Source organism: Cynocephalus volans, chromosome 11, assembly GCF_027409185.1.
Source record: "Cynocephalus volans isolate mCynVol1 chromosome 11, mCynVol1.pri, whole genome shotgun sequence".
Classification (NCBI taxonomy): domain Eukaryota; kingdom Metazoa; phylum Chordata; class Mammalia; order Dermoptera; family Cynocephalidae; genus Cynocephalus; species Cynocephalus volans.
Window position 1 is genome coordinate 11,209,241 of NC_084470.1, and position 27,473 is coordinate 11,236,713.

Here is a 27,473-nt window from a genome sequence, read left to right on the forward strand (position 1 = left end):
ACCCAAATAAGGTAAAAGATAACATTCATAAATATGAACATGTGTTGTCTCTAATAATCTGCCATGTCTTTGTAGGAAGCACCCAATCTCACAATCACAGAGGCTGTGGAAAATATAACTGGATGTTTAATTGCTCAGATGGTAGCTAGAAAGGTTCTGATTGCCTCCTTTGAAATAAGGCCATCATTTTAGTGCTTCCCAGTGCTTCTACTAGATTTGAAGTGAAAACGGTCTTGAAGTGAGACTCCCTCCAATGATTAACTCCCTAATGAGCTATTATGCCCAACCCAGCGTGTATGGTGCATGTTTGAGCCCATGAAACAGAAAATTCCGTCTTAAGTGATGCATGTGCTGAACCCAAAAATGAGGGGACTAGGATTGGGGCCAACAGTATCAAAACAGGACTTCACATGAAAAAGTTCTGGATATGGATAGTAAGGATTGTTGCATAATAATGCAAATGTATTTCATGCTGCTAAAGTGTACACTTAAAAATGGCCAAAATGGTAAATTTCATGTTACATATGTTTTCCTACAATAAAATACAGGATTTCAGCCTTTTATATGAAATTTTATGTTTTTCACAATAAAAAGATATTAATGCATTACTTGTGTAATTAAAATTATTTTTAGAATTAAATATTATAAAAGATTAACAGAGTTAGAACGTGAAATCAAGTCATATTTCAGCTGGACTATGTAAAGCCATCTTAGAAAGGAAATGCTATCAAGTCACCAAAACTTGACTGCAGCCTGATTAAAGGTGTGTTTATCTAGGAAAGAAAATGCCTGTCACAAAGGGGATTGATTGGCTCTATGGTCTTCAACAATGTAGAGATGCTCAGGCAAGCTATGAAGGTGCTACCCAAACATCGCCCATATCTGGCTTACTTGGCTTGATATCTCTATTATAGGTGTGGGCCCCTCAGGTTCCAGAAGCTCTGAGAGGCTTCTTAATGTCCACTATTTTGAATCCTGAGAATGTGCGTGCTCAATTATAATAATAATGATGATGATGGGTAATACGTACTGAACATTTAATTAGATGTCAGACACTGCTTTCAATGTTTTGCTTATAATAACTCACTTATAAAACTTTTTTTTTTTTGTCTTTTTCGTGACCAGCCACACCGTGCTCAGCCAGTGAGTGCACCGGCCATCCCTCTATAGGATCCGAACCTGCGGCGGGAGTGCTGCTGCAGTCCCAGCGCTGCACTCTCCCGAGTGTGCCACGGGGTCAGCCCCTTATAAAACTCTTTGAGGTGTGTACATTATCTCTCATTTACAGATAAGGAAACTGAGGCACATAGAGTTTAAGTAACTTGCCCAAGATCACATAGCTAATAAGCAATGGAAATGGTCTCATCCTTTGTACTCTTACCACAGCCCCATGCCGGTTCCCTGTAAGCTGGGCTTTCCATGTAGTTGGTCTACAAAGAGAGAGTACATGGGTAGCCTTCTCACAGTTTAAAGAAATGTTTATTTACGTCTGCAAAGTATGAAAAATATGTGAACTGATATTTCAAATCTTGGAAATGTTACATAAATACCAAGATTTTCTTCCTTTGCAAAATGTGATGATCTGCCATCCTAAGCCCACATTTCCACAAGGCCACACTGGCTGGAGCGGAGAGTAGTGGGAGCTCCCCAGTTTACTGCAATCCCTCTTGACACCAGGCTGTGTGACTGGCTGCATAGCACATGTGAGAGGAGAGATGGTTCTCTACCACCCTGTTCTATCAAAGGAGAGAAAGTCGGACTTGTAGTTGTCCTATATGACTTGTTTGTTAACTGCCTGGGCTACAAAATATCTGAATTGCCACCACCACCACCACCCCCATTTTAAATGAGAATTTATTAGAAAATGAATAAATTGGCATTTTGGACTCTTATTTCAGTTTCCATGAGCTTAGACAATGTGGGGCTGTCCCTAAGAGCTGTGTTTGCTTTGAGGGTGCTGATGAAGCCCTGTTGAAAGCCTAAGAAGTTAAGAGTGGCAAAGGCCACTGGATGAGGACTTTCCTGGCTGCCATCTGCTGTCTTCCAAGTACCCCTCTGCATCACCCCACACCCCACACCCTTAACATCTGAAGGTTTGTGGTTGACAGCAATCAATCTGCAGTTAAATCTGAGCACCAGAGGACAGTGAGAACAGGGGGCCACTTACCCACAGAGCCAGCAGGGTAAAGTGGCAGAGGGTGTGCTGGAAAGAAATGCCCAAGGTTCTATTTCTCACCTAACATGTACGTCCCGCGGCAAGTCACTTCACCTCTTGGGCTTCAGTTTACTCATCCAACAAAGGCTATCCAGTGCTCTTTCAGACCCCTGTGGCCCTCAAGTTCTTTGGTACTTTAGCGAAATGGAAAGTATTCAAAGAAAGATTCAAACAACAAAAAGTCAAATGATATTATGCGTTTTGCAAGAAAAACATACATACTGTATAATTCTATTTATACGATGAGCAAAAATTGTCAAAAATCACCTATACAAAAGAAGTTAGAATAGTGGTTATCTTTGGAGGGGGTAATTGACTGGGAGTTACCATGAGGCGGCCTTCTGGAGTTCCAGAAATGTTCCATATCATTCTTAGAAGCAATGTGATGGTGAAAAATTGATTTCCCTATTTTTGAGCCCACTGGCTAGTATCTAATGTGGTTTTCTTCTAGGAAGGAAGAAAGGGAGGTGTCTTAGTCCATTTCCTGTTGCTTATAACAGAATACCTGAGACTGGGTAATTTATAAAGAAATGAAATTTATTTCTTACAGTCCTGGAGGCTGGGAAGTCCAAGATCAGGCAGGCTGCATATGGTGAGGGCCTTTTTGCTGGTGGGGACTCTGCAGAGTCCCAAGGTGGCACAGGGCAGCGTGAGGTGAGGGAGCTGAGCGTGCTTGTTCAGGTCTCTCTTCCTTATCTTAGGAAGCCACCAGTTCCTCTCCCATGATAACCCATTCATCCACTAACCCTTAATCCATTCATGAGGGCGGGATGATCCAGTCACCTCTTAAGGCCCCACCTCTCAATACTGCCACCTTGAGGATTGAGTTTCAACATGAGTTTTGGAGGGGACAAACATTCAAACCATGCAGGAGGGAAGAAAAGAAAGAAAGAGAAAGACCGACACAGACACTGAGACATTGAGAAAGAGGTTAAAATTATTTAGTGACCTACTGTTCCTATTAGGAGCATTTACCAAAGTGTCTTTCTAGAACTTTAGGCTGTCCACTGTTTCTGTCATTAGGGATTCTGTTCAGAAAGGGTGTGGGAAAACTGGGTTATACGAATAAATCAAATTACTTTTTATGGAACTTCTCAAAGACTTTAATGGGCATGGCAGTCCATCAGGAAGGCTATTGCAAGCATTCCCTACACTTACTTAACCACAGAAACTTTTTTTGTCTAGAATATCTCTCAGGGCTGCTGTCCTTCAAGGGCTCCACTTTGGGGAACTCTATTTGGAACATGGGCAGCAGCTGTCAATATTTCTCTGTAACTCTTGAGCAAATGCCATGGTAGCCAATTAAATATGAGAAAATGCGGGATCAATAAATAATTCCTTTCAATGTTTTTCAATCCTATTGTTAGGACATATTAAAGTAGCTTTGTTGGAAACAGAAAAATACAGTTGCAGAAATTTCTAGTCAAGCCAATTCTCAGAAACTTCATTCTCCTCTGGAGAACCATGCCAGCTGGTTTGCAGTGACAGACATCATACACTACCACCAGGGGAAAATGTGTCGCCCCGGTACTCCCATACCACATTTACTCTGACCATAAGAAAATTGAATTAATGTCCAATTTTGTGGGTATTGTAACCAAACTGGCTTGTCATCTCAGATTAATAGTGGACTGTTTCCTGTCTTTTGGGGACAGGATAAAAAAAAGTCAATACTCACTTCCCCGAGAGGGAAGGCGGAAGTGGTTCATTGCTGGAGAACAGAGTCACAGGATATTAACTGTATTAAAAGCCTCATTCGAAAATTTACCTAGAAGCTGTTTGGGAGGCTTAATATCATCTATCTTCTGTAGGGACATAGCTAAGTAAGTTCAAGAACATTTATCAATTTTATCACTTACCAGGAAGGGGTCCTACTCCTTTGTCCTTATGGGCCTTATAGTGAGGGTATGGGCAGCTCACCGCACAGTGAATAAACATGTAGCAAGAAATTTATGGGAACAGCCAGTCTACGTTCTGTAACAACATGCATATCAAAAAGGTTTCCTGTGGGTTTTGGATTCAAGCAGACTTGGGCTCAAATGTCAACTGCCTTTTGGAGTCACTTCGGACAAGTTAATAATATTAGCTACCAGATTTTAAAAAATAAGAAACATTAGCTACTGGATTTTATAAAATAATTTTATGAATTATTTTATGTCAGGCTTTCTGCTTTGTTAGTATTTACTGTCATATCCACTTTACAGATGAGGATGGGAGACCTTTCCAAGGTCAATGAGTAAGTGGCAGAGCCTGGATTTGCTCTTGACCTCTGTTAAGAGTAAATGTTAAAATGTTCTTCCCAACTTTAAATTACGAATACATTTTTTTTTCTTAAAAGATCTTGTTTTCTCCCTGTATTGTTAGTTTATAGACCTTCTTACACTGGAGTATAAATATTCTTTCATCTGTCCTTCATTATTTTTATTGAAAATATGAGATTCCCCAGTATTTTGGATATCATAAAGCTTTATATCAAATATAATTGAAATATTTAAACTAAGGCCAGCCTAAGACATTAAAGATTGTAGTTTCTGATCACCACACTGATGAATTAATATAAATTGACACAATTTTACTGGAGGGCAATATGTATAAAATGCTTTAAAAACGTGTATCAATGAAATGATTCCATTTTTTTGCTTTACAGTATACTAAATACCTTAATGTTGTCTGCTGAATAGAAACCATTAAAATGTTGCTATACACATACACACAAATGCAAAAGTTAAGGACTATGCAGAGAACATTATCAAATTGAAATCAGAAACTTCGCAAGATAAGCAGGAACCAATACCAGCTTTCTCCTTGAGGATTTTTGCCACATTCTAGAGACCTCATGTGTCTGTTTTGACAGCTTTACAAAGAACAGAGGATATCTACTCCCTCCAACTCAAGCAGGAAGTATGAGATCCCTTTCTATAAGACTGAGATGTTCATTGTAAGGAAAAAAAGATAAAAACCTACTGCATAAAAATGGACAGTAAGGAAACTAGCCTGTTTCACCCTTGGCATGGAATGGAAGGAGATAAAATCTCCCCTGAGAATTCACAAGCACAGGTTGATTTAAGATCCATGTTAATTACCTGTGTGGTCCCAAAAAACTTCAAGTGGAGAATTTAATTAAAAATGGTCACAGGTTAGAAGTGTGTCCAGGAGACTGGCTGAGATAAATGCCAAATCAGGTCTGAAGGGGTGCAGTTTCAGCTCATACTTCAAATAATATCCACAGATTAAGGCCCAAGGAACACGAGCTCACAGTGGAAAATCACAAATACACAAAGAAATATACACCATTAATAAGGACCAACAACAAAAATTATACACCAGAATCAGACTCTCAAAGACTTCAGATATTGTTAGACAATGGATATAAAATAACTATGTTCACTATATCTAAAATGAAAAGACAAGTTTAAAAAGATGATCAAGGAATAAAAAGACCCTAAAATTGAAAAATAATGTTTGAACAAAAGTCAAAAAGACCATCTAGAAATGAAAATATAGTCAAAATTAAAAGCTCAATGGATGAGTTAAACATCATTGTAGACACAGTTGAAGACAGAAGTAATGAGCTGCAGGATCAAGATCAATAAATTTTATCAGCACAGAGACAGAAACAAAAATATGAGTGGAAGATTGAACATGTTAAGTCTAATCAGACTTCTATTGGGAGAAAATAGGAAGTCAGAGTCGATATTTGAAAGGAAAATGGCTGAGAATTTTCCAGAATTGTTGAAAAGCACTAATTCTTAGACTTAGAAAACCCAATGAATTCTGAACAGGATAAATACACAACTAAACACATCATAATGAAACAGCAAAACACCACAGCTAAAAGGATCTGAAAAACAATCAGAAAAGACAAATTACCTGCAAAGAACTAAAGGTTAGACTAATAGATGATTTCTTACTAGCAACAATGGTAGCTAGAAGATAGTAGAATGTCTTCATAATTGGAGAAAAAATAACATCAACTCAGAATTGTATATTCAGTGAAAAAAATTTTCAAGACCTAGGAGAAAGGAGCGAATTTTTGGACCAAAAAAATAAGATAGTTTACAGTTGACTCTAAATAAAGGAAATACTTCAGAATATGCTCTAAGGAGAATGAAGAATGATCTCAGCTGGAAAGCCCAAGACGCAAGAAGGTATGTAAACAAAAATATGGGCAAATATGTGGGTAAATTAAGAAAAAATATGTATAAAGACATGTTATTGATAATGACTAACCTGTGAGATATAAGTAATAAATTAGAATGAAAATACAGGGCAAAAACAGCATATTGGTTGGAGGAGAATGATCAGAATGAAAGTTTTCCTAAGGTTTTATTCAAGTGGAAGTGTGGTAGGTAGGATACAAAGATGTTTCCCCACCTCACCGTGAACCACACATCCTGGCATTTACTCCTGAGTTTAGTCTCTTCTCACACTAAATCAGGGCTGGCCCTGTGTAGCCAGAAGAAAGTAGCAGAAGTGACACTTTATGACTTCAAATCGAAGTCATAGGAGGTCTTGCAACTTCCACTGGGTCCCTGGGAATGCTCCTTCTCAGAACCCAGATGCCATTCTGATTAAAGTTCAAGTGCTACATGCAGGTGCTTCATGTACATTTCACAGCCTCAACTGAGCTCCCAGCCAATGACCACCATCACCTGGTAGCCACGTGAGTGAACTATTTTAGATATGGAATCTTCAGATGACTGCAGCCACACCCACCATCTGACTGACATCACACGCAAGACCCCAAGCAAAAACTGCTCAGTTGAATCAAGTCAACCCACAGAACCATTGGAGATATAGTAATTGTTGTGTTAAGCCACTAAGCTTTGGAGTGGTTTGTTATTCATCAGTTGATAACCAGAACAGAGGGTAAAGACGTTGTTAGGAATAAATGTTAGCATGGTTATGATAATCATTAAAAAATAGGCATAGAGATTATAACTTCTGACCTATAGAAGGGAAAATGGAATGAGAAATTTAAAAACCCCGAATCTAAAAGAAGGCAAGAAAAGAGGAAGAAAAAAGAAACAGAAAATGTGGGACATATTAAAATCACATAAAAAGATAGGAAAATTTTCATTATATTAGTAATCACCATAAATGTATTTGGGCAAAATTCTTCAGTTAAAATATTAAGATGAGTAGATTGTCTAAAAACAAAATAAAACAATGAACAGTCATAATTTATATATGGGGGACATACCTAAGATATAAAGGTACAGAAAGATTTAAAGTCAAAGTATTGGGAAAAAAGATAGGCCAGCCAAAATCTCATCAAAAAAAGGAAAAGGGGTGGGGTGGGGTTAGTATTGCTATATCAATAGCAGACAAAATATACTTTCGGGCAAAAAGCACCACTACAGATAAAGTGGGCCCCTTTATAATGATAAAAGGTTTAGTTTTTATTAAGGGAGATATGACAGCTTTAACTTATAAGTAGATGTTCCTGACACAGCTCAAAATAAATAAAGCAAAAATCAATAGAACCAAAAGGTGGAATAGAGATACCATCATAATGGGAGATTTTAATATACTTCTCTTAATAAATGGGATATCAAGCAACTAAAAATCAGTGATGATATAAAAGATTTCAACAACAGTGCAGTCAAAGAACTTGATCTAATGGACATATGCACAGTACTTCACATACATGTGTTGGAGAATACGAAATCTTGTCAGGTATACATGGAAATGTGCATAAAAACTGACTCTCATAGGCCATAACTCAGGCTCAACAAATTTCAGTGTTTAGTATCACATATAACACATTCTTTGACCACAATGCAATGGAGTTAGAAATCAATAGCAAAAAGATAATTGGGAAACCCCTGCATGTTTGAAAAATTTTAAATGCAACTATAAATAATCATGGGTCAAGAAATGAATCAAAATAAAAGTTGAAATACACTGAGTTGAATGAAAATAAAAATATATTTATATATTAAATGTATATGTCTATGCATGTAAATATAAATATGTATTATATGTAAAATGCACAAATTTAAATTTGTGTTATGCAGCTAAAGCAGGTGTGGAACTTTATTGCACTGGAGGCTCCCGTGCCTCTCCCTGTCCCTTCCCCTGCTATAGTCCCCGCCTTTTAAATCTGGGCTTCACTAAGATTTCCATCAAGTACAGTGAAATAAAATAAGTTTTGGCTGTACCTAGAAAATTTCCTAAACTGATTGAATAAATGAGACATTAATGAAAAGAGATCTAATTTCTATTGCCAGGTAATATCTGAGCATTAACATATTTTTTGGGAAATACATGTGTGTGTGTGTTTGTGTGCACGTGCGTGTGGGTGTATATCTTTTAGTTTGGATTTGGCTTATTACAAAGAAGAGTCTAAAATCCACTGTTGAAAACATGCCTTCTCTCTCTACTCTTTTCTTCCTCATCTCTCCCTTTTTTGCTCCCATGGTGATTAAGTCCTGTAGAGGACTTAATGGCTAAGAGGTAATAAGAAGTGGAGATTATATACACAAAAGGATAATTCTGCAAAAGTTATTTTTTACAGTCAGCTATTCGGAAACTGTAGTGCATTTTCCCATTGAAACAAAGTTATTTGTGGCTGGCTTCCCAGGGCAACCCACAAAAGCTTATTTAATCTATAATGTCTGTGCGGTATAGTACTTTGCTAATTGTGCTATAGAACCCAACCACCATCCTAAGTCTCCCATGAATAAATACATTTCAAGTTAGAATTGGGATTCCAGGAACACATTGTCCCTTGCTTCCCTGAGGGGATGGCAGTGCCCAATGCTTGCCCACCTCCTCCTCCACTAGAGGAGGCACCACCACTGTCATCAGAGCTGACATGTACAGGGTTTTGTGCCATGGGCATTTTCTCATCTGAATTAGAGGGAGGACTCTCAGCTTCAGGCCACTGATTATGGCTCTGGGTGCCTAAGGCAGAGAAGCCCAGAAGTCCAAGAGCTGGAGGGGGATGCCTCAGGTGGGATGAGGGGTAAGGCCTTCAGCTAATCAGACAGGGAGAGGTTGCAGGGCTGCGTCCACTTGCTAAGGAGCCCCCTGTGTGGACACTGTTTTCTAGAAACCCAAGGGACAGCCTGGGGTCTGCCTCTTTCCTTGATAGCCAGTGTCTGGGCAGGGCCTTCAGGCCAGGTGCCCCTAGTTCATTCCCCTGTGGCTGAAGGGTGTGATCATATGTGGCTGCCTGTGACTTCCTGTGAGAGGGGACAGTGGCTATAGGCACTGAGATTGACATCCTGAGCACAATGTCCATCCATCTGGTGGTATCCTAGGTGATTTTACTTGATACATGCATGAGCAATTTTTGGTTTAAATGCTATATTTTTATAGTTACCTACTGTGTATAGCAAGGGATACTGGTTTTCTATTTAAGGTACTCATGTAAATTTCCTATTAAAATGTTCTTATTTCAGCCCAAAGTGTATTGATTTAAAGAAAAAATAAAGCAGGAAGTGCCGTGTGTGAGAGCCTGCTGTTTGGTGAGTTGCTCTAGTAAATGACACGTCACCAGGTGGGAAAAAGCAGGCTCTACACCATATGGATCGTGTGATTCCGTTTTTAAAAACACACAAAGTACATTTCAACCTTCAAAAAAAGATAAGTCTGGAGAAATAGAAACCAAACTGTTGGCACAGATTGGTTATCTGTGGGAGGTGGTATTAAAGGCGATTTTCCAATTATTTTTTTTTCTTGTATTTTCTCATTTTGTCTGCACTGACAGTGTATTTCTTTGTGATAAAAATGTAACTGGGAAACATCTATAGCTTTCTTTCTATTCTCTCATTGTCTCTCCTCTTCCTTCTTCAGTCATATGCTTTCTTCTCCCCTATTCTCCTCAATAAGGAAAATGGGTAACTCCTACCTTCTTTTTTTTTTTTTTTTGAGGGAATGTTTAAATATTTTTCCTTCCAAATTAGGATACCAGTAGTTTTCATTTTGCTGAAAAAGTGAAAACTGCATTTCAATTTATAGGCAAATGGATCTCCATATGGTGAACTATATACTTTCTCTAAGTCATAGCTCTTGCTGTCTTGGTAGGACATAGGACAGGACAGCAGTTGGTTGGAGTCATCAAGACAACCACCAGAATAAGAGGTGGAAGTCCTGCTTCTCTTTTTTTTTTTTTGCTTAATTAACTTGCTGGGTTGCCTTAGCTTAAGCAAGACCCCTCAGGGTCTCCATTTTTGCCGCTGGATCAAGTGATATCTCAGAAGATCAGATTCCATATGAATCAATTAGCTAAGGGACAGGGCTCAGGATTTGGAGAAATTGCTTCTTAAGAATGCTGATAGGGATGAAGCTAAACTCTTAGCTTTGCTACTGTGCCTGTTTGGAGGTAACCAGCTCATCCCAGTTTGCCCAGAACTTTCCTGGTTTTATCACTGAGAGTCCCATATCGTGTACACTCCTTCAGTCCTGGGCAAAGAGGGACAAGTGGCCACCATAACTGTACACGTTTAGGCCAACACAATAGTATTAGCAATATGGAGAGGATAGGGAAAACAGTGCCCTCAAATACATTTCCGAGCCAATCTCCAAGGGAAGGGTATTAGACACTTGATATCATAAACATAACACCTTTCTAATAAAGTGCAATTTTAAATAGAAATTTAGTTGATGGCACCAGATGTCCTGAAAGATCTTCCCCAAAGTTGCTGCAACATCCTTCCCACCTTTGCCAAAGATTATGAGACCATGCAGCAGCCACTGAGCTCCAGCGGCCAGAGGAGGGAGAGAATGACATGTCCTTGTCTCACTTTTGCTGATCTTGATCATGTGTGCAATTTTAATCATTTCCACAGAGAAAAGGCAAACCTTGCTATTACCCTCTGCAATGACAAGGAGATCATGGACCAGGCCACCTTCCTGGACTATCCCAACTGGAATGTTGCCAAGCAGGATGACTGGGTTTCAGTGTTCAGGGAGCTCGATGGTGAAATCCCATGCACAGTAAGAACTCACCGCACAATGCTTATTAGAACAGCCTTAATTGTGAAGACCTGTGTTTGCAATAATGTCTTTTCAGTTTGGGGCCAAGCAGTCCAAAACTCAAACAGAAAGTATGTATACGATACCTTGACAGTTAAAAATGAAGTTGGCTGGTGAGGAGGAAAGGAGGGTGGAGAGCAAGAAGCCAGAGGGGACAGGCACGGGTAGGTAGGAGGCAAATCAGCCAGCTGCTGGCAAGGCCCAGACATCCTCTACTAATGAGGGCTCGGAGCAGGAGTAAGGGGGTGTGTCAAACATGTTCCAGCTCTCACATCATTCTACGGGTGTTGGTGTCTGAAGTCTTTGATATGCTCAGAGGGTACCTGCCTGCTATTCATTTGCCCTTGTAATCATGACAACAGAGCATCAGACTTATGTCACACTCTATAATTTCCAGCATGCCCTGTAGACTCTGGCTTACTTGATGCCTTCTAGCTGTGGGCACATGGCATGCTGTCAGCTAATGGGAGCTAGGTTAGTGGTTCCTAGGAGTCTGGCCTGGGTACCTGGTGCCAAGTCTGAGCTTTCCCTGCACACAGCCTGCCAGAGCCAGGCCAAAGACTAGCCCCAGTTTCTATGGAGAGCCAGAGGCTGCAACTCTGGGCAGTGCCCTCGCCTGTCAGTGGAATTCAGTGGTATGTCCCTAGAGCCTGGATGTAAGAAAAAGTGGGGATGCCAACCGAGTGCATGAGTGAATTCACCCCTCTCTCATGGTGTGCATGTGCGTGCACACATGCATGCCCCTGAGCAAATTGTTCAGCCTCTATTCAGCTGGATGGGGCCTTCCCCTTACCTTCTGTGCTCTCTCTTACCTCTGCCATCCTGTACACCCAGTGATCATTGTCAAAAAGGCTATCCCAAGTTCAGAAATAGACCAAAAAATTTCTCTCAGTCAATGCTTGTACCTTTGATTGACTTTCCATTGACTGGGTATTTTATAGTTCTGTAGGAACAGTTGTTAACTTACAGATTTTTGTCCATTTGAGATGTCAGTAATTCCTGTCTGGTGAAAGAGCTAACCTCAAAGGTTATGGTTTATGGCCCCGTGAGATGTGAGCCGTTTTGTATCTAACCCAGCAATCTTGTTCTTACATTCCCTTATTAAGTCATCTGAAGTATCCACCTTCTCAAGTGCAGGGAAATCATTTTTTATCATCTCACTAGTTGCCTCATTAATTGATGAGTTAAGTTGAATAAATCTCTGCCATGTGTTCATTTTATGTCTGCATTAGGGCCATGATTTTTGACTTTTTGAAAATTATAAATTGTAATTATAAATGATAAATTATTCATAACCTCTTTTCCCTTTTGTTTCTTTTCTTTTTCTCTTAAGATTATTTCTTTTTAAACTACTTCCTACAACAGTGCAGAGCCAGGCTGTTCAATATGGTAGCCACCAGCTATAGGTAGCTGTTAAACACTTGAAATGTGGCTAGTCTGAACTGAGATCTGCTATAAGGATAAAATATACACCAAATTTCAAATACTTAGTAGGAAAGAAAAAGAGTGTAAAATATCCTGAACAATTTTTTATATTGATTACTTGTTAAAATGATAATTCAAATATAAGTTAAATAAAATATATTAAAAATTAATTTCACCTTTTTATCTTTATTCTTTTTTAATATATCTATTAGAAAATTAAAAATTTCATTTGTGGCTTGCATTTGTGGCTCATATTATTTTTCTATTGTGCAGCACTGGTATAGAGCCTTAAGGCTTATTGTATTATCTATCCCAGTGGTATTTGCAACTGGTGTGATGATTTGTATTTTAAAGCTAAAGAATAAATCTTGAATTGTAATATTTCTGAAGGAGAAGAAGACTTGGAAGGCAAATCAAGCAAGTAATAAACCATATGCTTCTAAGGCTGGTCCTATTCAGAACATAAAGTAAATGTTGGTAAGATTGTTGTGGGATTAAATGAGTTAATATATAGAAAGTGCTTAAAATCATGTCATTGTCATTGCTCTTGTTGTCTGGACTTTGGAGTTTGTGTATTTGCCTTTTGAAAGTTCTCAAGCTGGTGAATCAAACTGCTGATTCTTCTACCATTTTATGCACAGCCCATTTCCTTCTGAGTGCTTCTGAGTCACACCCAATGTAACAGGAGTGGAGACAGGGCACACAGACCTACAACTGGCAAACCAAGCCCATCGAGAAAATTACAGACAAGAAATACAGACAGCACTCCCACTGCCTGGATCTAGGTGCAAGCACTACCTTCACTGGCAATGACCTCACATTTGCACTATTTCTAGAATTTGAAGATTTGCTCATAAACACAGGGGTAGCAAGTTTAGCAGACCAATGTATGAATGTATATACCTACTATTCATTATTTAGGCTACTAAAAAAGTCTTCAGAAGTATGGGACAAGGTTCTCTAACAACCTGGAAGATTTAACCTGAAAGTCATGTTAGGATCTTGCTACTTTGAGTTTTCATCTCCCAGGTTTTCTGAATCTCCAGAGTAATTAAAATTTGATTCTGACCCTGGGAATGTCGAACAAAACAAGCCATTGGATTCATAACGTGGCATTTGCCTTCCATCCTTTAAATTCATAAGAGAATCTTTCCCTTGTGTTGCATGAATAGAGCAGCAGCTGCTGACTCGAGAGCCTTGGGAAAAGGGGGATTGTCTTTCACTTGGTATAGACACCCCTGAGGACAAGGCTACTGAGTTAATAATCGATTTCACTCTCCTGCAGGCTCTTCCCTGCCCACAGCCCATCCGTGAAAGCAGGAGGAAGGGCCAGGTGCTCTGGACTCATTTATGAATCCTGTTTCCTTGAATAATTCTGATCTAGGAGGACAGAAGGCCATGAAGAGAGTCAGTGAGATGGCTCAACATCACTTACACATAAAATATCACCCACATATGCCAGCAGCTCTGTGTCTATGGCTGCTCTGAAACCCTCCTCCCACCCTGCCCTGCCCTGCCCTAGCCTGAATGTTGATTCAGCCTTTAATCTGTGTTCTCTTTCCTCCTGCAGCCTCTGAATACATTGTTCATGCACCTCTTTGCAGCCATGGATGAGTATTCCGTTGGCTGTTGCAAAAAGATCATTTGGTGAGTGGACAGGCCTTGCAGTGGTGAACGTGAAAGAGATCCCGTGGGTAGTTTTGAAATATTTTTAAAATGATGTGAAATTTGGGGGGGGGTGGATTTAATTTGCTTGTAATTTGTGGTGATATTAAAGCATTTACTTTGAATAGCAGTGGTATTTCTGAAAGAAAATGATCTAATTCTTTGAGTCCATTCTCTGTTCAGTGTGCATCTCTAACTGCTCTCATTTGAGGCAAACAGGTGGTGCAGTCATTTAAAGAAATTAATTTAGGGGGGAGTGGGGAAAAGTAAAGTCACAAGCTTGGATGTTTCTAAAAATAGTTTTCCTCAATCTTATCTTTAGAAATGTTGACTAACATGACAGACTGCAGAAGCTTCCTGAATAAGAGGTTGCACCAAAATATGCTCAGCAGAACTACTGAGTCATAGTGATGCAGCCCCGACAGCCTGCACAGACATTGGGGGTGGTGGCCTCTGCTTTCACGTCACTTTGTAATGTCACACCAGAATGTCCAGATGCCAGGTCAAAGGTTAATATTAGCAGAAATCTGGTGTGTCATATGAACATGGCACCCTTTATTCTCTCTGCCTCCATGGGACAGATAGAAAAGGGGCCTTTTGGAATCTAGGGCAAAGTAGAGGGGAAAAAAGAAATTGCCTTGAAGATGTTCTTGCCTTTGCAGGCAAGGAGCAAAGGAGCCCATGTAGGTTTATGAACACCTCATTTTTTGAGCGACAGCATCTGTCTCCATAAGGTACCAGCTAATGGAATTGCTTTGCTATTAATACCCGTCCCACCTTCTCTTTCCTTGCCAGGACTGTGTTCAAGGTGGTGCCAGAACTGCACTTCATATTTCTCATAGTGCCATCCTACATGAGCCTAGGTAAGGCCCATTCAGCTACCTCCTGTCCCCAGTAGAATGAAAACTATATTTTCTTCTGAAGTCCCAAAGTTATTCCTTGATAAAATGAGGCCAAACTTCTTTAGCTCTGTGGTTTAAGCTCAACTCTCATAACTGTTTTTGACCAAGTGGGGAATGTTCTGTGTCTGACATATGAGGAGGACTTTGTAGTGCATATATGTCACAGGCACAGCCACTACCCTCGGCTGCACATCTGCAAAGCCAGGTACAGTTTGGACAGTGCCTTGTGTAACCTAAGCTTCACCGAGACAGTGAAGAGTCTTTAAATTTAACAAGAGGCTTTATTTAAATTGCCAGTTTTTACTCTAAGTGATCATAGCTTGGATTAAATTTTTAAAAATATATATTTTAACATTTATTTGTACATATTTTGGGGTACAGTGTGTTGTTTTAATATGTGCATGTGATGTACATTGATTCACTTAGGGTAGACAGCATAGCTTTGTATCCATTAATCCACCACTTCCCCTCCCCCCCAGTCCCCCTTCTCACCCCGCCTCTGGTAACTGTTATTCTACTCTCTACTTCTATGAGAACTACCTTTTTTTAGCTTTCACATGTAAGTGAGATCATGTGGTGTTTTTATCTTTCTGTGTCTGGCTTCACTTAACACGATGGTCTCCAGTTCCGTCCATGTTGCTGCAAATGAGAGTATTTCATTTTTAAAAAATAGCTGAATAGTATTCCATTGTGTATATATATATAACACAGTTTTTTTTATCCATTCATCTTTTGATGGGCATTTAGGTTGATTTCATCTCTTGGTTATTGTAAACAGTGCTGCAATGATCATGGGAGTGCAGGTGTCTCTTTGATATATTGATTTCATTTCCTTTGGGAATATACCCAGTAGTGGGATAGCTGGGTCATAGGGTAGTTCAATTTTTAGTTCTCTGAGGAAACTTTATACTGCTTTCTACAGTGGCTGTACCAATTTCCACTCCCACCAACAATGTAGGAGAGCTCCCTTTTCTCCACGTCCTTGCCAGCATTTGTTATTTTCTGTTTTGTTGATAATAGCCATTCTAACTGGAGTGAGATGATATTTCATTGTGGTTTTAACTTGCGTTTCCCTGATGATTAGTCATGTTGAGTATTTTTTCATGTGGATTAGGTAATTTTTACAATACTCATAAGCATTACTTCATTTGGAGATGTTTACAGTTCCCCTTGATGGCATAAATTGCAAAATTAACTATCTGATGATACTCATTTTGTTCAACATGGCTGTAAAGTTATACATTTACTACTATGGGTTTCTGAAAACACACATTCCTGGTCCCATGCCAATAAACTAACTTTTAAATGAACAAACTTAAAAATGAATCTGCCTATTTACTTTTCCCAGTAAAACCCACCTATTTTCTGACATTCAGTGAATGAGGATGCTATTGATCCCAAAGAGGAATTTTCCAAATTGAAGGTCTTTACCATCAGTGTCCTGTGTGACTGCCCCAAATCGGACCATCTTGAGGAGAGGGCTGTGGCAGCTGGTGTTTTCCAAAGATAGCCACCACATCATCGTCCACCCTACTAGCTCCCCTGTGATGTGACCTTGCCATTCCTCTTATCAAGCCCTGGTGTCTTCATCTCTTCTGCCTGAAGCTGGGTTCGTTGTGACTGCTTTGACCAGTGGAGCATGGCCGAAGAAATGCTCTGGGACTTGCGAGGCTGGGAAGCTTCTGCCTGTTTCTCTTAGGATGCTTGCTCGGGAAGAAATCAGCCTCTGACTGCCCTGTGACTGCTGGGCTGGAGCGGCCACGTGTTGGTGCAGGGTCGATTGTCCAAGCTGGGCTCCTGCTGACAGTCTGCATGGACTGCTCGCTGTGTGAGTGAGCCATCATGACATCCAGCCCAGGTGACATCTGACTGCAGCCGCATGAGAGACCCCAAGTGAGGACTGCCCAGCCGAGCCCTGCCAGAGTTCTGACTCATGAAATTATGAGCAAAATAGAAGGGCTGTTTTGAAATAAGAATTCATTATGAAACCATTTCACAAGGGTGGTTGCTTGGCTTATCAGTGAAGAATAGATTGTGTCTTCTTGGATTAACCACTGCCATATTTGATGAGTGCTGAATTTCTTCAGAAAAGTATTGAATTTAACTTTTTAAAAAGTGAGAGCCTCCTATTGACCGTCTCATGTAGTATTATGGCATCACCATTAAGAGTTTGCAATGCTGGCATCAGATGGATCTTGATTCTGATCTTGGTTCTACTCCTCACGAGATGGGTTAACTTGAAAAAGGAATTTGACTTCTCCAGGGCCCAGCTTCCTCTCTGTCAGTGGGTGTAAGCATATTGTCTATAGCATGGTATTGTTGTGATGATCGATGAGCTAATGAAAATCAAACACTTAGCACACTTCCTGTCACATATAAGTGCCCAAGAGATATTAAATATTATTATTACAAAGGGGCTTAGAGTAAAGTGGGGAAGAGAGACCCATGTACAATAAGTTAATGCTGTGTAGCTTAGAAGAGGGAAGTGCAGAGAGAGAAGAAGACAGTGTCATTGCAACCCGTCCATCCCCCCAAAAACTCTAAATGTCCATGAAGAAGTAAATGTTGTTTACACTTACAAACCGTGGTACATCTACACAATGGATCCTGCTGAGCAATTGAACAGATTAAACTACTTATATTACAACAGCAGGAATCAGTCTCAGAAAGTTTATGAGTGAAAGAAGGCAGACATAGAAGCAAAAACCATATACCATTGATTCCACTTTCATGATGTACAAAACAGATGAAACTAATCTGTGGAAACAAATCAGATCAATGGTTGTTTGCCTCTGGTGGAAGGAAGAGTGAGAGTGGGTGGGAGGGATAAGATGGAATTCTGGGGTGATGGCAATGCTCTGTGTATCGATGGGGGTGTGTGCAGTTGTACAAACTCGTTGAACTGCACTCTTAAGGTCTGTGCACTGTACTATATGTTATTATGCCTCAATTAAATGATTACTTAAAAGAAAAAAGGCTTTGCTGAGAAGGTAGCCTCTGAATCTGATCTGGAAGGATAAGTCAGAATTCAGCCAGAATGGGCAAAGGTGTGCAGGAGGAAAGCCCCTGGAATACCCATTAATAGGCAGGTAGGCAGGTGTGGCTGCAGTTCCAGGTGTGAGGAGAAACAGCAGCCCACTGGGTAGCAAAGGTAGAACTGGAATGCAGACACTTTATCCTGGAGCCAACAGGGAGCACTGAAAAGGAAAGGCAGGATATAATCTGTATGTTTAAAAGATAACTGATTTTCATGTGGACAGTGGCTGATAGAGGAGGAACACAGATCAGTCTGGCCAAGAAATGTTACATGCTAGACTTCACGGAGTGACAGGTCACAGAGACCCAGGTTGGGGAAGGATCAGGGTAGGTGCATAGATGCAGAGAGATGTTTTAGAGGGAACATGGGATTTGGTTACCAGTTGGATGGAGAAGCTGAAGGATGAGAATGAGTTAATGGTGACTCAGGGCCTTCAAGCTTTAGGGGAATGGTAATTTCATTGGCTTAAAGTAGAAATAATAAATTTAGGTGGACAGGAGAGTTGGAAATAGAAATTGAGTGAGAAACCAGGTTGTAGATAGATATACGATTTGCAGGTTATTGATATGTATTTAAATGGGAAGATCCTGAAAATGAAGCTGATTGTCTTGTTCAGGGGGGATTTTAAAGTGAAAAAGCAGAGTACCAGGGCATAATTTTGAAAGATAACAGTGAGCACTTAATAATAAGAAAGCAAACTGGAAGAGAGGTGGAGGAGTGTTATAGAAGTCAAAGATTCTTAAGTGGCCAAAAATGCAGGGAAATGAAATCATTTGAGTATGAAAAAGAGGCCATTAGATTTGGCAATTTAAAATGCACAGATGATTAACTCAATTCCTAACTTTTATTTTTTTGGTGGCTATTGTAAATGGGCAAGCTTTCTTGATTTCTGTTTCTGCATGTTCACTACTGGAGAATAGAAATGCTAGTGATTTTTGTGTGTTGATTTTGTATCCTGCAACTATGCTGAAATCATTTATCAACTCCAAGAGTTTTTTTTGTAGAGGCTTTAGGCTGTTCGATATATAAGATCATGCCCTCTGCAAACAGGGACAGTTTGACTTCATCTTTTCCAGTCTGGATGACCTTTATTTCCTTCTCTTTTCTGATTGCTCTGGCTAGTTCTTCCAATCAAGGATGTGAAAAATCTCTATAATGAGAACTATAAACCACTGCTGAGAGAAATTAAAAAGGACACAAGAAGATGGAAAGATATCCCATGCTCTTGGATTGGAAGAACCAACGTTGTGAAAATGTCCATATTACCCAAAGTGATATACAAATTCAATGCAATCCCCATCAAAATTCCAATTACATTTTTCTCAGTAATGGAAAAAACTATCCAGACATTTATATGGAATAACAAAAGACCACACATGGCCAAAGCAATTCTAAGCAAAAACAAAAATAAAGCTGGAGGCATAACACTACCTGACTTTAAACTATACTACAAAGCTATAATAACCAAAGCAGCATGGTACTGGCATAAAAGCAGACACACTGATCAATGGAATAGAATAGAGAATCCAGAAATCAACCCACACACTTATTGCCATCTGATCTTTGACAAAGGCACCAAGCCTATACAGTGTGGAAGAGACTGCCTCTTCAGCAAATGGTGCTGGGATAACTGGATATCCATATGCAGGAGAATGAAACTAGACCCATACCTCTCACCATATACTAAAATCAACTCAAAGTGGATTAAATAATTAAATATACACCCTGAAACAATAAAACTTCTTAAAGAAAACATACGTGAAACACTTCAGGAAGTAGTACTGGGCACAGACTTCATGAATATGACCCCAAAAGCATGGGCAACCAAAGGAAAAATAAATAAATGGGATTATATCAAACTAAAATGCTTCTGCACAGCAAAAGAAACAATTAACAGAGTTAAAAAACAACCAACAGAGTGGGAGAAAATATTTGCAAAATATACATCTGACAAAGGATTAATATCCAGAATATGCAAGGAACTGAAACAACTTTACAAGAAAAAAAAACAAACAAGTAACCCAATTAAAAAATGGGCAAAAGAGCTAAATAGGCATTTCTCAAAGGAAGATATACTAATGGCCAACAGACACATGAAAAAAATGTTCAACATCACTCAACATTCGAGAAATGCAAATCAAAACCACACTGAGATGCCATCTCACTCCAGTTAAGATGGCTAATATCCAAAAGACTGTGAATGATGATAAATGCTGGTGAGGTTGCAGAGAAAAAGGAACTCTCATACATTGTTGGTGGGACTACCTAATGGTAAAGCCTTTATGGAAAATGGTATGGAGGTTCCTTAAACAATTGCATATAGATCTACCATATGACCCAGCTATCCCAGTGCTGGGAATATAGCCAGAGGAATGGAAATCATCAAGTCGAAGGTATACCTGTTCCCCAATGTTCATCGCAGCACACTTTACAATAGCCAAGAGTTGGAACCAACCTAAATGTCCATCATTGGATGAGTGGATATGGAAAATGTGGTACATCTACACAATGGAATACTACTCAGCTATAAAAACGAATGAAATACTGCCATTTGCAACAACATGGATGGACCTTGAGAGAATTATATTAAGTGAAACGAGTCAGGCACAGAAAGAGAAATATCACATGTTCTCACTTATTTGTGGGAGCCAAAAATAAATAAATAAGTACACAAATAAACTGGGGGAGGGAGGGAAGAAGACACAACATTACAATTCCTTGAAGTTGATATGACAAGTGAACAGAAAGGACATTGTTGGGAGGGAGGGGGAGAGGGAGGAAGGAGGGAGGTTTTGGTGAGGGGCAACAATAATCGAACACATTGTATATTGACAAAATAAAATAATATTTTTTAAAAAAGGCACAGATGAGATGAATAAAACTGATACTTCTAGCCAAACAGACCAAGAAGAAAGAAGACAAATTACCAGTATCAGGAATGAAAGAGGTGGTATCACTACAGATCGTACAGACATTAAGTGTAATAAGGGGATGCTACGAACAACTTTATGTTAATAAATCCAGCAGTTCAGACAAAAGGAGCCAACTCCTTGAAAAACACAAACTACCAGAACTCACTTAGGAAGAAACAGATAACTTAAATATTTCTGTATCTGTTATTAAGAAAATCCAGATAACTGGGTGAAAGGGAGGATGCCTGCCTGCCCGGACGCAGCCTCTCCCTAACCCCCAGCCTGGTTGGCTTCTGCTGTTTTCTCTTGTTCTCACAGCTCTCAACTCTGCCTTCCCCAGGATCTGGACCTCAGTTTTCTCTCAAACTCATCTCTTTGGCTCCTCTGTGCCAACCTTGGCCACTCGGTAACCAGTGCCCTCCCTCTGGCCACTTGGTTTGGGGGTCTGCCTTTTACCTCCTTGAAGGGCAGAGTTGAACAGTGGAGATCAAATTGCAGTGAGCTGAATAAATGAAAGGTAAGGAACTAAAGGTAAAGGAATAGTCAGCACTCTAGACAAGTTTAGTGGTGAAGGAAAGCAGAGAGAGAGGCCAGAAACTAACCTGCGAATGTTGAACATTATGCAAACAGTGTAATGCGATTCCATTTTTACTATCCATGTAGAGAATTTAATTTCATAATGAGAGCCTGACTCCTTGTATCAAAAAAAGATCACCAAGGAGCAGAGTAACTTCAGATACAAATTATCTACCTAATTTAAAACGAGAGAAAAAAATCCTTTGTAGAAAACCATTTTTCTTTACTTTCTTTTTATTAATAGATAGTCATGTTATAATCCTCTCTTCATAAAACCCTTTTGATCATGATACAAATACTAATGCAAGCCAAAGACACCCGAAGAAAAGGAATTTTGTGAATCAAATAACATTTTTAATTGGTTCTTTCACACCTTTCAAATCTGTATTCCTGATTTATGACATTTTTCTTGTCAGGGTCATCAGAGGTAAATAGGCTGTCCTGCCCTTTAGGAAATTAAATTCTTTAAAAAAATTTTATTTTAAAAGTATTCACAAGTAGGCAGTTTTTAATTATGTTATGATCTTGTAAATAGCCTAACAATTGCTAAACTTTTATCTTCATTTCATTTTAAAATCTCTCATTTTTTCCCCTCTGCCATTTACTAATTATTTTGGAACACGTGTTTATTTAATAAAATGAATTATATTCTCAAATCACAAAACTTTTAAAAGAAAAGCTTACTCAGTCTTCTATTCTCCTGCATGAGTATGTAACTGCACACACAAATGCAATATATGTATGTATGTGTATATATGTTTTTTCTTTCTCTCACTATCTGTCCCCTAAATGAACTCTATTAGAGCCACATGATGGCCTGTCATGTGGCTCTAATAGAGTTCATTTAATTATTCATTTAGTTATTCCTTATTACAGAAATTTAAGTTGTTTTTAACTTTTTCTATAGCAATATTGTTAAACAGACTTGTACATATATCATCAAGTACTCATGCTGTTTTTTTCCTGTGGTTTAGATAACTATAAGTGAAATTTCTGCATAAGATATACTCAGATATTTGCATAAATACTGAGATAAATAAATGCCACCAAATCATTCAGCCAAAATATCATTTCAATTTATATTCCAACTAATAGATTTGTTTTCTTACACCCTCATCTATGCTGTGTGTTTTCATCAAAACTGCTTTCAATCTGTTAGGCCAAAACAGTATTTTTGTTTTAAATTGTACTTACCTCAGTGTGTGTGGCTTTGAGTGCCATTTCACCTGTTCCATTTTAAAGGAATAAAATAGCTGAATTTAAAGTAATCTCCAGTTCAGAACTTATCCTGATAGATGATTAAGCATGTGTCTGCAGAGTAGACAGTTCTTTGTGGGAGGGCTGGAGGGTCTGGGTTAATTATAACTAAAGGAGGCACATTTTCAAGAGTATTTTAGTATTTAGGCAATATACCCAATTTGGCTCTTGGTAATGATCATTTTCTTGAGGCATGTTCAGGCTTAAATTCTTTCAACGCAGATATTCAGCAAGACATTAGTGTAATAGAAAACCTATGTATAAATATAATACACAAAGTATATGCAGAAGCAGCTCATCTAATAGGAATAGAAATGACTATTTCTTTCTCTTTTTAGTAAGGTGACATCTTCGTGAATTTGCTCACCGATACCTGCTTGTCATTGAGGAGAGCAGGTGTGGGATGTGCTCAGCCCAGTGCCTGGCTGCTATAAGCATTTGTTAACTGATGGTTAGGATTTGGTTTCTTTCCCTCCCTCCTTCTTTTCCCACTCCCTCCTGATTTTCTTTTTTTTCTCTTGAAAATTTTAGTGCAATGGGCTACAACTTCAAGTGAGCAAGGCCAACAAAACTAGAAAGAAACCTTCTGGGCACTTTAACCTGAGGTCTTTCTTATGCAGCCTCTGATAGTTAAATGTTTCGCTTGCACAGCCCACAGGATATCTGAAAGAAGCAAGTCTTAGGAGGAATGGAGTTCTGATGGCAAAGAAATGACAGTGGCTACTTTGTAGTAAGAAGGGACATTTATAAAAAGACAAATGTACAGTAGTGAATTCATGTGGGAATCATGACATTGTGACAGTCAATGCCTTTGCTTGCTTGAAGGTGGAAAGGTGTGACACATTTTAGAAAGCTATCAAAAATGTGCAGATTAGAGTTTCGATATTTGTGGGTATAGAATTTCACATATCTAGAAAATGTACTTATGTGGACTATCTCCCTCCTTAACAATGCTGGAAAAAATGACAACATTTATTAATGTCAACTGGGTGTGGCCGTGCACTTCTTAGGCTGTCTCATGTCTCTTATTTCCCTCACATTTATTTTTTGAAATCTGTTTCATCAATAGTTACTTACACTGACAATTAATGGTGAAGAACACAATTCTTAAGACACTAAACTAGTGAAGGGCTTGGGAATGTAATTTTCCTTCAGTCATTTAACTAGCAACATATTCAGAACCAACAGATGAGTGCTGTAATCAGCTGTCCCATTTCTTTGATTTACTCATGTGGAAAACTATTCTGTAATCTGCCCCTCTACTTAGACACTAATTAATAAAGTTACTGTTTTGTATTTTTCATAATATCCAAGATAAAACGTAGCTTCTTCTGGACACACCTTTAAAATCTACAGTGAGCTTAATTAATCATCACTGGTGGCTTTGTGATGTTCTCAGCTTTTGAAACTATTGGCACGATCTTTCTGGGGGAAAATCTATCTTTTTCAAGTCCTCTTGGGATGAATGAAGATGCAGGCAAGGAAAGGATTAGATGTTAGTGTCGTAAAATAACTAAACTTTTCCTTAAAGAAGTACTGCTTTTGTGTTAACGTAGTTAACCAAATTGACTCCACATTGCTTTTTAAAATAGATGAAGGAAAAATTAGTTCTTCAAAACATAGATTACAGGTTTTTAAATGCTAACTTTTCACCTCTTAAGGCAATTATTTTTATGAAGCATTTGATAGTCTCATGCTTTTTAGAAATCCACTTAAATTTGACTTCTGAGGAGTTTCATATGAATAAACATTCCAGTGTTTAAGTCATGAATGTACTAAAGCATTCAAAAAGAAGACATAGAGCAATTACAGAATTTCACCAGTGATCTTCCTGAGTCTTGGTAAGTGAACCAGCAGGTAGAGGTTGGTTAATAATCCAAATGGAGCAGTGGTGTGCCAAGATAGACTTTTGGGTCAGATCCTGGTGGTATAAAGGATAGGAGCCTCTAATTGGCCTTGATGTGCTTTGAAAGAATTCAAAGCACATAGAAAATTTGGATTTAAGCCCCTTCGTAACTTTAAAATCATGGCATTTTCCAAGGACTAGCAGCTAAATGGCTCCAAAGCCCATTTTAAAGTTCTAAAATGGAATGTATAGTTTAGAAATGCTGGATTCGATTTTCTTAAGGAAGACCACTAGAGGTCACAAGAGATCTTGGAAAGAAGATGTTTTACACATCTGAAAAAAAAGAAAAATCTAGTTGGTGCCAACTGTAGGTTCTCCTACCCACATTGAAACTGTTCACGGTAAAAGGTTGGTTTAACCAGAACATGCTGCATTCTTTAGCACTACCACTAAATTGGATTCTCTATGATTTTTTTTCTCTTCATTGGTTTTTTAAGATACGTGTGCATACACACACACACACACACACACACACACACACACACACACACACGCACACTTGAAGAAATATATTTATGGATTTAAAGTGACAATTACTTTTTCAACAGTACATTTTTAAATCTAGCTAATGAAAAGCAAATCCTCTCTGTATGTGGGAAATACCACCACACAGGAGAAAGGAATCTGTGCCAATATTCTGAATGTGACAGTGGCCTGCTGCTGCTGCTGCTGCTGCTACTGCTGCTGTCATTACAGTCCTTAAGTGTGAACTTTCCATCTGTGAATTCGCAGTGGTTACCTTTGCTGGCAAGGAAATGATGCACAGCTCTCTGGCTCGAGAGAATCCGGCCTGTCGATTTTCCTCTAGGATTGTAAGTACGTAGTAGAGCAGTCAGCATGCTGAGTGATGGAGCAATCTTAGGATCTGCCAGGCTGCTAGGAAGACTTCTGTGGCGTCCAGGGCATGATGATGCTCCTGGAAAGCCTGGCTAACTGATGTAGTGAGAATGATGAGTCAGTTTGTTCTTTCTTCTCCACACTTTTCAAGATGCCAGGAAGAGCCACCAGGTCCCTGTCATCTTAGCTCTGCCTCCTCCTGTGTTTATAAGTCACCCATTCCCCATGTGAGGGGTCCTTGAGAGACTGTTCATTTTCTTAAGGTTTGGATTCTATTCTCTTTTCATCTGGCATGGTTTTCAGAGCCTGATGGACATTTGGGTGCCTGAGAGATCAATTAGTCTTTATGAGATGGACCTTTTGTTTCCCCCAAGCAAGTTACAATAAAATATTCTGTACTCGATTATATTAACAAGCACATGGTTTCCCCCTTCAAGCCACATCCTGAATGGAAGATAAGAGAGAATGTTGCTATTTGCTCAGAGAGTTGTTATTTCTGTTGCACTTTGCATTGATGACCTATAACCCTTACACAGTCATCACCATTGAAACGCGGTGTGGCAGGTCAATGCTGGGCATGTGGTCCTGCAGTGCCAAGCTCACTGAGAGATATAGCACTCCTCGCATCCTGCTTTCACTCACTGCCTCAGAGCGCTCACCTTTAAACATTTTGCTGTATGAATTGTTTTCCGTAGCTGGGGTGTTTTGTTTCTGTGGGGCCAGACTTTGTCATATGCCATTTGAGACTATGTGAGGCTGATGTCATACTTTACCATTAGCACTTGGGCTGATGCAAGATCATAAATTATCAATTACCCCAAGGAATGCATTTAGCAGACCACGTTCCTCTTTATCCATTTTGGTGAAGGGCTTAAGGGAGAGACTCCTCAGAACTCCAAGATTTGGATGATTGCTTCTTATTTTTCCTAGAAGAATTAGTATTAAGGTATGATTATGGCTAACTTTGTTAATGGGCTGCTGAGGGCCCATGATTAGGCTTAGTGTCTTGATCTCTCTGAACCTTTATTTCTGATTTTTATATCCATAGATTAATATTTTTATGTTCATCGTGTAAATAAAAGCCTATGGTACACAGTTGATTTTGGAGTTCCCTGTGTAATTGCTGTCTTGATTCATTTAAAATGATTAGGATATTGAATTATTTTACTGTTATTTAAAATAATTATGTCTGTTGTTAAATATTGATGCAGCCTTTTATTTTTGGCAAAATGTTTGATAATGGATTTGTTGGCCATTTTCTCTTAGAATCTTTTTTTTTTCTCCTTAGCCAATATCATCAAGGACTTTTTTTTTTTTTTTTTTAAAGAGAAAAACCACCTCCCGTTAGCAGCATCCTTTGGTCCTTTGGGCAGGTTAAGTGGGAAAGTGAGCTGTTTCTGGAAGGAAGTGGAGTGTTCTAGGCTCTTTCAGCTGAGGTTCTGAAGGCTCCTGTAGAGAGCATACACTTACTGAGGACCAGAGAAGAGACTTAAGTGCCTCATTTGTGTTATCCATGTCCCCTCCCCTTTTATAGATGAGAACACCTAGGCTTAGTGTTGAAATGACTTTGTCAGGTTCTCAGTCAGTCGAGTCAGAAGGCTACGTAGAGGAGCTGTGGAGCCACCAACATGTGACTGTGGGCTCAGACTTTCCAGACACACCCCCTTGGGCTTAACCGTCTCACCCCTTAGTGCAGTCCATGTAAATGAGACTCTTGGCAATGTCCTGGCACAGGGGAAGAGCTTGATCCACATAG

General features: G+C 39.2%; 1 protein-coding gene across 1 annotated transcript in view; it reads left to right on the plus strand.

The window, feature by feature from the left end:
- Positions 1 to 2,543: 2,543 nt before the first annotated feature.
- Positions 2,544 to 27,473, plus strand: part of CFAP61 (cilia and flagella associated protein 61) — a 300,780-nt gene continuing 275,850 nt past the window's right edge. Inside the window, 6 exon segments of the mRNA XM_063113349.1 lie at positions 2,544 to 2,603; positions 3,871 to 4,022; positions 11,014 to 11,161; positions 14,196 to 14,272; positions 15,086 to 15,153; positions 15,271 to 15,397. Coding sequence (XP_062969419.1) covers positions 2,544 to 2,603; positions 3,871 to 4,022; positions 11,014 to 11,161; positions 14,196 to 14,272; positions 15,086 to 15,153; positions 15,271 to 15,397 — 632 coding nt within the window.